This window comes from Haliotis cracherodii, unplaced genomic scaffold (assembly GCF_022045235.1).
Source record: "Haliotis cracherodii isolate W230 unplaced genomic scaffold, xgHalCrac1.p SCAF_2, whole genome shotgun sequence".
Taxonomy (NCBI): domain Eukaryota; kingdom Metazoa; phylum Mollusca; class Gastropoda; order Lepetellida; family Haliotidae; genus Haliotis; species Haliotis cracherodii.
In genome coordinates this window covers 15676529-15689871 of record NW_027266275.1, presented here as the reverse complement: position 1 = coordinate 15689871, position 13343 = coordinate 15676529, and the positions used below count along the sequence as shown (strand labels likewise).

Here is a 13343-nt window from a genome sequence, read left to right as displayed (position 1 = left end):
ATGGATCCAAGGATGGTGGCGCAGTTGCTAGTGCCACTGTCATTGGATCCAGAACAATCTCTTCACGTTTACCTGATAACAGTTCAATATTCACTGCAGAAGCAAACGCCATTTTTACAGCACTTAAATATATCAGTAATCAATCTAAACATAAACAATTCATACTGTTTTCAGATTCTCTTTCATGCCTTCAGGAAATTAAAAATATGTCATCAAAACATCCACTTTTAATCCATATTCTTGAGTTATTTAATTATCTTGCTACTGGCCAATATGACATCGTCTTTTTTTGGTTACCAAGCCATGTTGGTATCAAAGGTAACACAATGGCCGATGCTGCTGCTAAAGCAGCACTCAACAAATCTGTGACACCACTTCTGATCCCATACACTGATTTTAAACCCATGATTCGATCTTACATCCGAGATCTTATGCAACAGAAGTGGGACGCCCAAGTAGGTATCAATAAATTACATGAAATTAAACCAAATATTGATTATACCTTCTTGGGCTGTCAGTCCAGATTTGAAGAGGTCATTATGCAACGATGTCGTATTGGCCACAGCGGATATACTCATGAATATTTACTAAAAGGTGAAGATCCTCCGTTTTGTATCCCTTGTGATGAAAGAATCACAGTCAAGCATGTCCTGCTTGACTGTGTTGATTTTTCCATCACAAGGGATAAATATTTCAATGTAAAAACAATTAAGGACCTTTTTAATGATGTTAATCCTCGTTTAATATTATGTTTTTTAAAGGAAAAAGAACTTTTTCATAAATTTTGATGTGTTCAATGTATTGTTTTAAAAATTGGTAGTGCGAAATTCATAACTTAGATTGTTAGTGGCTGTACCCTTGATATGTATCATAAATGTATCATAAATGTAACTTCTCGTCACGATATGGCTGAAATATTGCCCATGGGACGTTAAATAATAACTCACTCACTCACTCTTATAACATGAGAGCACCTCTTAGCCATGCCAGTATCCACAGATAGTGGGACTGATTGCCAGATTCAACTCCATTATCGTGATTATGTAATACCACCATTGGTTGTCAGCACAAGCTGTCATAGTGAATTGTGGCATGTGGTAGAGTGTCTGGGACCAGTGTTGATACTTTCACTTTGGACTAATTTTCAATAGGGGTGAAACGAGACATCGTTGCACCGATGCATTGTAAGTTTTCATGCAACGATATGATACATGATACACTTTCTTATGTCTCGATACATGATGATACATTTGCTGAAGCATATTACTTACTCCACATTTTAATTACCCCTAGCAATTTTGGCAGTCAGATATCGCTAGCTTTTCCTTTAGGCCATGCTCCGAAATATTTATTGTCAAGATGTTTTCATGCAACTTGACTTAAATATGTGTATTGTGATATGTATCGTATCGTCACCTATGTATCGTATTGTTACCTTGCTTTATCATTTCACCCCTAATTTTGATACTCAATTTTTCAAGCTGGCATTTTGTGATGTTACTTTTGAAATCTTACAAACTCACTCTTTTTGTTCATCTTCACACAGATATCTCAAGATGAGGATAAAAGAAATAGATCGAACGGCCAACGTGTCGTGGTCACCAGTTGACCAATATCCAATCTACATGGTAACAGGAACAGCAGCCCAACAACTGGATGCCACATTCAGGTAGGTCTGGACATACAAAGTAGTTTTTGTTGTTGTAATCATGATGAGAAGAACAGTGTTGGCTGAAGAGCGTGTTTTGGCATCTTGGACCTCAAATATGAGTCTGAACGCACCTGCGTAACATGTGTGGGTCTCATGGACGCAGTGACTGGACCATTATTAATTTCATATCCAATGGCCACTGTTATTGTAAATCAAAGCCGTACGTCTTTGCGTAAAGGTATTTATTGCCAAACAAGACAGCGACGCATCTAGATTAACTCTTCCGTTTGCTAAATCAAACAAGTTTCATTATTCTCTCCCTTCTTACGACATATACCCAAACCAGGATCTATTTTCGGTTTTGCATGTATTAATGTTCGCTATAGTCTGTAGGTTTGCTTCAGCGAATCATGTGCCGCATATTAAGCCGCTCGGATACATTCGTAATTCTTTTAGCTTGATGATTGGTCGAAAACATCACGACCTCGTGTCAAACTAAAAATAGCCAGGCACATCAAGGGTATATACAGAATGTGGTAACAGTGACCCTATACAGTAAACTATTGGTGTTTTAACTTGTCATCTATATATTGCAACTGGGCCTTGGACAATATTGATACATCAATAATTTGAATAGTCATTACACCGCTATATGTAACTAAAGGAGATGAATGTACATGTCATCTGAGTGATGTCTTTCTATGTGATGATGGTTATGTCAGGCACTGTATGTGTAACATGATGTTCTCTATTGCAGCACAACATCAGCACTGGAAGTGTACAGTCTGAATCTGGCCGAGGCGACACTCGACATGCCACTTGTGGCTTCCTTGCAGTCAGAATGCAGGTACCTGTCTACCACTTAGCTGTTTCCTTGGGGTCCACTTTTTCATAGAAAGTTTGAGGCTCTAGGCAATCAGTACAGTCAACTCAGAATACAAGAGTCAAGTAGAGCTAACACTGTCATGGTGAATCAAATTCTAATCCCAGAGTTGGGATGATTGATGTAGTGTAGACCACCTGGATTATAAAAAATGATTTGATAGTTCATCTTCTGTTTGTCGTATCCCAAAGTTGACTTGACACAGTGTGACTGTGAAAAGATAGTTGTGGGATAGTGTGGGAAATGCATTTTAGACCTAAGTCACAAACATCATGACTAATAGTAGTTGATCAACATTGAGAAATTGCTTTACATGTCCTGACACCATGGTTATCTGAGACTAGATTGGTGTTAACTTTGAGAATGCTTGTATTTTACCTTGGTTATTAAGAATGTTAAGCAGTTAAGGGACAGATTTCTCAGAAATAATGTAGTTGAACAGATTGAAAAGTTGTATACAGATAAGATGTTTATTCATTATTACTAATCACGGTAAACCTTCAGGTAAGTTGTGCACTTCCCAGGGAAGCAAATGGAACACACACTAAGTACACCCTAGTGTATGTGGATACAGTGCAATATACATGCTATTAATGTGCATTAATATTTTTAATGCTCAAAGATAATACTGCATTTATACCTACATTTTTATAAAAATAAGTTTTTGTCCTGATGTGTCTGCTGTAGTTTTATGATAATGTTTCCCCTGTATTTCCAGATTCCACAAAGTATTATGGGGATCTTATGGTATGGATGGCACAACAGCACCGGCAGGAGTGATAGTAGCTGGTACAGACAATGGTCTCGTCCAGGCATTCGACGCAGCAGCTCTCTTAAAGGGGGACCAGGACTGTCAGCTGTTTGAACAGTCAAAACACACTGGTGCTGTCAAGGCTCTAGACTTTAACCCTTTCCAGGTGGGTGTGGCTTTTAACACTATGTGACCGTTTATTTTCTCTGTATTACATCATATTGTGTCATGCCTAATATATGATGAGATAAACCTTTGATTCCATGACAGAGGGATTTCACCATCATGGATGCCTCTGTGGCGATCTGGGCTAGAATTTGGCTTCAGCAAGCCTTGCTTGTTGGAAGACGTATTGAACAGGATGGGGTGGTCAGGCTAGCTGACTTGGTTGATGCATGTCATCCCATCTCCGTTTGTGTAGATCAATGCTCATGATATCAATCACTGGATTGTCTGATCCAGTCTCAATTATTCACAGACCCTTGTCATATAGCTGGGGCCTTGTGCTTTTAGCCCCTAATTTTGAAAAAAAGGCCCACATTTTCAAATACAATGGGGCATTTTAACATTGTGCTGTATGGAATATTTGAAATTTTCACAAAGGGCCCATGTCAGAAAATTCCTAGAGTGAACCCTGCTGGAATATTGCTAAATGTGGCGTGATGTTGATGCTATATTAAATTTTGACTTCCTTGCGGGGTGGTTGATTTTGGAAGTATTATTACAAAGCAGAGATGTTCTGGTTCAGAATTTGCCATGTTTCAGTGGTTTTATCATTTTATTTCCAGCAAAACCTGCTGGCGTCAGGAGCAGGTGAGTCTGAGATCTACATCTGGGACATGACGAAGCCGGACAACCCAATGACACCTGGACAGAAATCACTGGTAAGTCGTCTGTATTGAATGTTCATGTTCTTTGAGATAGAAATTAACCAGACCAACGAAGATGTCACCTCCCGGTTGGTTTGTGTATTGCCTGTGCATAAGCTTATCTAATTTTATCTTTTTTGTTTTTCTTGTTGTGCAAAGTGTCTGCTTTTTCATTGAAGTACATGGAAACAGATTAAACAAAATGCTAAATCATTCATTGCTTGAATGTCATCTTACCCTGAGCATGTGGGTTGTTGTTCATGATATCGACCACATTGGATCAACAGCAGGTTGCTGCAGTAGAGCTAGGGTATTGCTGACTCAGCAAGTTGGTCACGGGTATTCACCCTGTATGTTTCAGCCTCCAGAGGAAGTAGCATGCGTGGCCTGGAACAGACAGGTTCAACACATCTTGGGCTCCACGTTCGGGACGCGATGTGTTGTGTGGGACTTGAGGAAGAACGAGCCTATCATCAAAATAAGTGACAGTATGTCTCGGGTGAGTGGAGACAACGTGGGTGTCCAGCATATGTATGTGTACATGGATAGCTTGCACTCAGATAGGCCTCATAATCGTGATAATGTGTGATATTTATAGATAGAGGTACAGATCAGAGCTTGTGAAGATTAACCTACTTGTTTTTGAAACATCAGTTTATCTTACATGGGCCCCTGTTAAGATAAGTTTCTAGCACTCTGTTATTGCTTTAAGCACACAACTACAATTGATCTGGTCATTGGATAGATTGTGTGCCTTCATACCATGATGGCTTTGCATGTTGCTCATAGCGTCAACCATTGTTTTGTGTGATCCATAGTTTGAATTGAAACCTGTTAATTACATTTCAAATGAAAATGTTGTTCAGATATTAATTTTTGTTTGAAGTTTTTCAATTTTTAATATTGGTTAGTTCTTGACTCCACTGACTCGTGCTGTGTCTCATGTTTCAGATAAAGTGCAAACATGTAGCCTGGCACCCTGATGTAGCCACACAACTGATGATCTCATCTGAGGATGACCACACACCTGTCATACAGCTGTGGGATCTCAGATATGCCACGTCGCCTCTCAAAGTCCTGGAGAACCATCAAAGGTATAATTTTGGGGCTTTCTTGGCAGCCCTAGTCCTTGTGTTTTAGTGACAGTTTTGTTATGTACAGTTTAATGTACCTCTGCTATCATCCACTCTTTTTGTCAGTCTAAACTTGAGTTTATGGTCTTTTGTGACAACGTTTTGGTGACTGTTGCTTGGACTAACACTCACTCAGATGTGTCAACTCTCTGAAACAGACATGAGCCATGGGGTTCGATAACTCAAGAGAATTATGTGAACCATATTCTCATACCCACCAGGTCTCATCCTCTCCCTCTCTCTCCCTGCCTCCTTCTCTCCAGGGATCTTTATCAAGTTACAGATTTAAACCTCAATGACCCAACTTGATTTCAAACACTGCAAAGTGTAATACTACAGGCCTAGTGGCAATGCTAATGCTGTCTCCTTCTTTCAGAGGGATATTGTCCATGTCATGGTGCCCACGAGACCCCGACCTGCTACTGTCGTGTGGGAAGGACAACCGCATCCTCTGCTGGAACCCTAACTCCAATGTCCAGGGTGGAGAGGTGATGTGATGTTATGATGTTGGGAACATCTAGATGGTCATGTCCTTTAACAATGTAGACAGAATTCTTAACTATGCCTTGATGTATAGCCTACATGTAATCCATGCACAATATTAAGGCATATCTACTCTACTAATATTAATGTGATTGTTAGCATCATTACACTTATAGATAATCCAACTAAATTTATGAACACTGAAACATAAGTTTATCACCCTGTAATTCTCTTTCGTGATAAATACAAATTTGAATGCATGCTTTTGACTATAGGAAGATCAAGTCTTTGCTTATTGAGTTTTGATAGTTATTTCCTTTTTACCAATATACCAACTTGTATTACTTACTAGTAATCGGGTGGTCAGGCTCGCTGACTTGGTTGATTTATGTCATCAATCACAATTGCATGGATTGATGCTCATGATATTAATCACTGGATTGTCTGGTCCAGACTCGATTATTTTCAGACAGCATATAGCTGGAATATTGGTGAGTGCAGCGTTGAACAACAAACCAAAGCAAAACCAAACTACTTATTAGTACTTGCCTCACATGTTGTGTTGTGGTTGTGTCATTGGGTTTGATGTTTCAGGTGGTGTATGAGTTGCCGACGCGGAATCAGTGGAGTTTTGATGTAGAGTGGTGTCCACGCAATCCCTCCCTCATCTCCAGCTCCTCCTTCGACGGTCATGTGACTGTGTACTCCCTCTTGGGGGGCGGGCACCCCATCCAGCCCAGCAACAAAGTAAGGGCTGGTCCTTCACATGAACTGCTGTGTGTTGGGTTGTAATTTCTCCCAAGTATTGACGCAATAGCAGCATGGCAATAATTTGTGCCACAAATATTGTACACCTGTGAAGATCCAGGTTAGAATAGGTCTTCAGCAACCCATGCTTGCCGTAAAAGGCGACTATGCTTGTCGCAAGAGGAGACTAACAGGATCGGTGTGGTCAGGCTCGCTGACTTGGTTGATGGATGTCATCGTAACCCAATTGCGTGGATCGATGCTCATGGTGTCAATCACTGGATTGTCTGGTTCAGACACGATTATTTACAGACCGCCGTCATATAGCTGGAATATTGGTGAATGCGGCGTTAAACAACAAACAAATAAACAACCACAAATATTGTATGGATCATTTTGCTATTTAAAGCTATTTAAAACACCCAATGTTTTCATATGACTATAGTTTATCTGACATGGATTGTTGCTCACAATATCAATTACTGAATTGTCTGGTCCAGATTTGATTGTTTACAGGCTGCCTTCATTAAACAAGTACTTCTTCTGATACTCTTCAGTATATATTTGTTTTATCATCTTCCTGAGGCCAGTGTGTCCCCTAGCCTATATCAAAGACTAGTTTTTACCCTTGGTACATCAAGCCCTCTTTCCTTGTCTCAGTCGTGGCGCCACCTAGTGTAGATTTGTGCCCCTTGTAATGAAAACGTGATATCTGCTGTTCATATCGTGTATGGCTTCCCAAAGACGGTGACTACCATAGATGATGACCTGGTCGATGAGATAACGAGAACATGCGCATATTTAATCCCTGACAAAGGCAATCGTTGAGGGGTTTAAAAGATGGAAAAGAAACATTTGTGTCAAGAAAGACACGCAGGGTTAAATCACTTTCATACGAATATCTGCCTGTCATGTTTAATGATTGTTCTCATCATTGTAACACTTACAACCACAGTTCTTGCGTGAATTGATTTGCAACTGGGAAAGAATTAGAAAATACTTGTCTTCACTTTATTGTTAAAAGAACTTCAGCACAAATTAGACAAGCTATGTGACTGCGGCCATGTTTTTTTTACCTGGATGTTTAGTTTATGAAGGATTCTCTGATTGGACTATCGATATGTGCCATCGTCCAATCATATTTAGCATAGAAAAGTGGTCTTGATATTGCAAGGATTGAAACTAGTCTTTGACAAATATGCTTGTGGATGCTCTTGCCTCTGGGAGAGGACTACTTTTGACACAGTTGCAAATTTATAGACTTTGTTATTTTTTATATTTTTTTATTATTGCTGCTAGTTTATATTTGGCTGCATCAGATTTCTTACACCAAAAGTTGACTAGCTCTGTGTTATTGGTTCAAATTGTTCAATAAACAGATACAGCGAAAGGGACTAGGCTTAATGTTAAAGTGAAGGCTGTTGTCTGTGATGATATCGCAGGGGTCCAGAACAGCTGGCATGTGGGCTGTCACCCTCTGTTGTTGCTGCATGTGGCAGACTGACGACAGGGGACAGAAACTGCACAACGCTGAGACACACCTTCACATCTTCACATCATCACATGCTTGTAGAACAATTTAATAACTGTAAACGGCAGGGTTCTGTACACCTGGCTACTCAGCTGGACCCAAAACACCAGATGTTCATGAAATTATCAGTATTGATTTTTATGAGACTGTTGAAGTGATTTCTATTATACAGCTAAGTGAACTTTTTACAAGGACGGGTATAGGATTACCATGTTCTCATTCCAGGTAGCAGAGTCGTTCAGTGGACTGGAGCCTTTCGCCCAGGCCCCCATCCATGTGACCCAGGAAGAGGAGAAAATTGTTCCATTACAGAAGCCCCCCAAGTGGCTCCGCAAACCTGTTGGTGCTTCCTTTGCCGTGAGTAGTGTTTGTTTCCGAGATAATGTGTAGGGGTTAATGTGTCTTGATTCATTTTATTATTGCTGCTTGTTCCTATTGTTTGATTTGATTCTGATCTTGATACAGAACTATTATATTGTGAGCAACATGATCGTTGTTTGAGAATTGATTTTAAGTAGCGATGATACACACATTATCAGCTTGAAATGTAGCTTTGTGTTTTTTGTGTGTCTTTTGAAGTTTCTTTATACCAGACACCAGCTTTCATTATTGTTTTACTGACTTTTGTGTTTAATATTTAGAGACAGGAGGAAAAATAGTAAAAAAATGTTTTCAGGTACAATTTGATGTTAAATCTTCAAACTAAGCATATTTTGAAAAAATTAAACACAAAATACCCACACAAAGACGTTAAAACACAGGTCTCTGAAACTATCCAATCTTCTAGGTTTTGTTTAGGACAGACTATTTGTAACTTTTGTTTTACTCATTTTGTTGGTTAACATTTCCTTTAATTTAGGTCTGATATTTTTTCTGAGTTTAACAATGAGTCATCTTAAACATTTGGCCTGGTCTTATCGATGTTTGTACTGTGATGTGAGTGTGTTGTGAATCTATCTCAGTACAATTTATTTGTTTCAGTTCGGTGGCAAACTGGTCAGCTTTGATCACCTGAAACCTCAGAACCCTCAACAGCCCGTCCCCAAACAGGTGTTCATCAGCCAGGTTGTGACGGAGACTGAACTACTGACACGGTCCGGCCAGCTGGAGACAGCACTCAACAACAACCAGTTTCTCGAGTTCTGTGCCATGAAGGCTGCCAATGCTGGAGACGGCATGCAGGAGAATCTGTGGAACTTCCTCAGGGTAGGTCTCAACAGGATTGGTTGGTTTGTTGTTTAACGCCGCACTCAGCAATATTCAAGCTATATGACGGCGGTCTGTAAATAATCGAGTCTGGACCAGACAATCCAGTGATCAATATCATGAGCATCAATCCACGCATTTGGGATCGATGACATGCATTAACCAAGTCAGTGAGCCTGACCAACCGATCCCGTTACCTGCATTTTACGACAAGCATAGTCACCTTTTACCGCAAGCATGGGTTGCTGAAGACATTTACTATGTAATATTGACACAAGTCGGCTCAAGACCTATTCTACCCAAGATCATCACGGGTAAACCCCCCGATATGAATGGATCAGTGACAATAAGTTATGACACCAGGTGTTCTGGACAAGGCACTATTCTACCCCGGAATCTTCATGGGTCGTCTCCACAGGAGGACACCTTGCTTTGTGAGGGATGGATTGGTATCTAGTTGTTCATGCAATGGCTTGACAAGACAAAGAAGTTGTGCACATGGCTACTAAGTGTTAAGTCTGTTCTTGGTGTCATCAGTCACACTATGGCTGGAATAATGCTAAAAGCTGGTGTAAAATCATCTTCGTACTGTTATTTTTAATGTGGGGCGGTTGGGTAGCCTGGTGGTTAAAGCGTTCGCTCGTCACATCCAAGACCTGGGTTCGATTCCCTACACGGGTACAATGTGTGAAGCCCATTTCTGGTGTACCCCGCCGTGATATTGTTGGAATATTGCTAAAAGCGGCGTAAAATCAAACTCACTCACTCACTCACTACTATTCTTGTGAACTTCTTAGAAACTTTTGGAAAACTGATATTCAATTATCATGTCCTGGAGATTGTTTTGAAAAATAATTTTAGTTATTGTATCATCTTACTCTGTCCCAATGAGCTTTTGTTTTGTTTTGTTTTGTTTTGAATGAGTTGTGAAACATACTTTTGCTTTTTCACAAATGTAATGTGGGACTGTTGTGTTAATATTTGTCTTATAATTCCAGGTAAACTTTGAAAAGGAGCCAAGAGCAAGATTCCTGCAACTTTTAGGATATGATCAAAATGAACTTGCCAAAAAGGTAAGGAAGCAAACATGTTTAAAGCATAGTCATAGTCAATTATGAAATGATAATGTGTAGAAAAGATTTACTGCCTTTGTTTGTCAACCTTATAAGCCATCTCTGTCCAAGGTTTCCCCTCATTTCCAGATCATTTTAGAAAAGCTGTGTGATGTGTATTTCTACTGTCTTCGATGTAATTGCTTGTACTTTAACTTGCCTGACTTGTCACGCACCATCAGCCCTACAGCCATTAAAATCTGCCCACGACTTAAACAAACGTTCTAAAAAAATAATGCGTGTTGAGAAAACAGATTCATCCTATTCCTATCATGATCAACATATATCCACATGGCACATGGCACATGGCACATGGCTGTTACTACTGACAATCGTATATGTAATGGAGTAGTTGGAAGTTCGTTTTGGCATCTACTTCAAGTCTATCTACTTTCAGGTTGTGGAACATACAGGCACAGACGCTGCACTGTCACGGAGTCAGGGTATAGATGCCTCAGAACTTGCCCAGAAAATGTCCATGTTAGACGCAGGGGTACGTTTCATCATCCCACCTTGCTAAGCCTTTCATTTTTCTAACCGCTGTGGGTATAATTTCTTCATGTGCAGTTGGCATGTTTCATAACAAATAATGGATGTGCAGTTGGCATGTCCGATATTTGAATGATTGAAGTGACAGCTGGCATGTCCTGTAAATGATTGATGTGACAGCTGGCATGTCCTGTAAATGATTGATGTGACAGCTGGCATGTCCTGTAAATGATTGATGTGACAGCTGGCATGTCCCATAACTGAATGATTGATGTGACAGCTGGCATGTCCCATAACTGAATGATTGATGTGACAGCTAGCATGTCCCGTAACTGAATGATTGATGTGACAGTTGGCATGTCCCGTAACTGAATGATTGATGTGACAGCTAGCATGTGCTGTAAATGATTGATGTGACAGCTAGCATGTCCTGTAAATGATTGATGTGACAGCTGACATGTCCCATAACTGAATGATTGATGTGACAGCTGGCATATCCCGTAACTGAATGATTGATGTGACAGCTAGCATGTGCTGTAAATGATTGATGTGACAGCTGGCATGTCCCGTAACTGAATGATTGATGTGACAGCTGGCATGTCCCGTAACTGAATGATTGATGTGACAGCTGGCATGACTCGTAACTGAATGATTGATGTGACAGCTGGCATGACTCGTAACTGAATGATTGATGTGACAGCTGACATGTCCCATAACTGAATGATTGATGTGACAGCTGGCATGTCCCGTAACTGAATGATTGATGTGACAGCTGGCATGACTCGTAACTGAATGATTGATGTGACAGCTGGCATGTCCCATAACTGAATGATTGATGTGACAGATGGCATGTCCCGTAACTGAATGATTGATGTGACAGCTGGCATGACTCGTAACTGAATGATTGATGTGACAGCTAGCATGTGCTGTAAATGATTGATGTGACAGCTGGCATGTCCCGTAACTGAATGATTGATGTGACAGCTGGCATGTCCCGTAACTGAATGATTGATGTGACAGCTAGCATGTCCCGTAACTGAATGATTGATGTGACAGCTGGCATGTCTCGTAACTGAATGATTGATGTGACAGCTGGCATGTCCCGTGACTGAATGATTCATGTCACAGTTGGCATGTCCCGTTAATGATTCATGTGACAGCTGGCATGTCCCATACCTTAATGTTTGCCTGATTAAGTTAAGTATAGGGACTGTCATGTTTATGTAGGGTCTGATCGTCTTAGGTGCTGCAAGTTGTTGTTCAGAATTGCATCTCTTGCCAAAGTGGGTTTTCCACTCACATCAAGCTGTCACTCAGTGATGTAACTGAAATAACGTGGCATTTTGGGGCAGTTTGGGACTTGCTCATGAAGCATGTTGACACCGAAATGAGATCCTTGAAAATTTGGATATAACGTCGTGAAATAAACATGTAAACATTAGCAAGATGGTTGCTTCAAATCTGCTTATTTATAGCTTTATGTATGTTTATTCTTCAAATTATTCCTTTCCTGAATATGCTATACAACTCAACCTTTGATAGGGATAATCAGAAATGTCATTCTGTTTATATATACACTTAACATATTATGAGAATCAATTTTGTGTATCATGAAAGATACAAAATATCCCTATGAAAAGTAGAGTATATCTTCTTACACCTTGCTTGAATGCAGTTTCTGTTTTTTGTAGATTTATGCCATTTTGAATGTATAATGATTTCTGTCTTATATGATTAAGTTGGCAGCACATGTAATTGAATAGCTTTGCAGCATGTACCAGTTATGATTTATATATTTGCAAATGTTTCCTCTGAAGAACAAGTACATCCTCCAAACTGAAGACATTCATTGGCCTTTGCTATAAACATGATAAATAATATTTCTGGGTAGATGCAATACTAGTCTGTTCATGTTTATTCAGTCAAACAGAAGAAGCATTTGATAAATTTGTTGATTCTTTGCCCTTCCCAATATATTTTGCTGTGCAAATTCATCCCATTATCATTTCATCATATATAGAATTTTGATTATCAGAATTGAATTTTGCAAAGCAGGGTTAGAAATTGGCACTAGTCCTATAGTCTTTGCCAAACTGCCAATGGTAAAGGTATCATAAGGACTAGTAGAAAATTGCCCTTTTTAAGGGTTTTTATATATGTTATCATTATAAGGACTAGTGGACCAAAACTGTTATTTTCTAACGCTGCAAAGTGGTATACCTACAATCGCTGTGACTGTGTTTGTTAGTCACTGTGTTGGTTAGTCACTGTGTTGGTACTAGGGCTGCAATGAATACACTTTGAGGTAAATATGATTCGTATTACGAATATAGGATAACGAATACGAATATTAATTCACGAATACAAAAAGTCAGCAGTTGATGTAGTATTGGTTATATTCAGTGAAACATAAATATAAATTTTTTGACATGGTTTGTTAATTATAAATATATTATACATTTATATACTGCACTTATCCAGGTACTAG

General features: G+C 39.6%; 1 protein-coding gene across 3 annotated transcripts in view; it reads left to right on the top strand.

Moving 5' to 3' along the window:
* Positions 1-13343, top strand: part of LOC139469863 (protein transport protein Sec31A-like) — a 35002-nt gene that overhangs the window by 1450 nt on the left and 20209 nt on the right. For all 3 annotated transcript variants that reach the window (XM_071252175.1, XM_071252173.1, XM_071252172.1), the window contains exons 2-13: positions 1547-1669; positions 2409-2498; positions 3253-3451; positions 4074-4169; positions 4516-4653; positions 5106-5248; positions 5664-5775; positions 6365-6517; positions 8274-8405; positions 9030-9254; positions 10253-10327; positions 10764-10859. In XM_071252175.1, coding sequence (XP_071108276.1) covers positions 1557-1669; positions 2409-2498; positions 3253-3451; positions 4074-4169; positions 4516-4653; positions 5106-5248; positions 5664-5775; positions 6365-6517; positions 8274-8405; positions 9030-9254; positions 10253-10327; positions 10764-10859 — 1572 coding nt within the window. In that variant the 5' untranslated portion in view covers positions 1547-1556. The remainder of the gene's footprint in view (positions 1-1546; positions 1670-2408; positions 2499-3252; positions 3452-4073; positions 4170-4515; positions 4654-5105; positions 5249-5663; positions 5776-6364; positions 6518-8273; positions 8406-9029; positions 9255-10252; positions 10328-10763; positions 10860-13343) is intronic.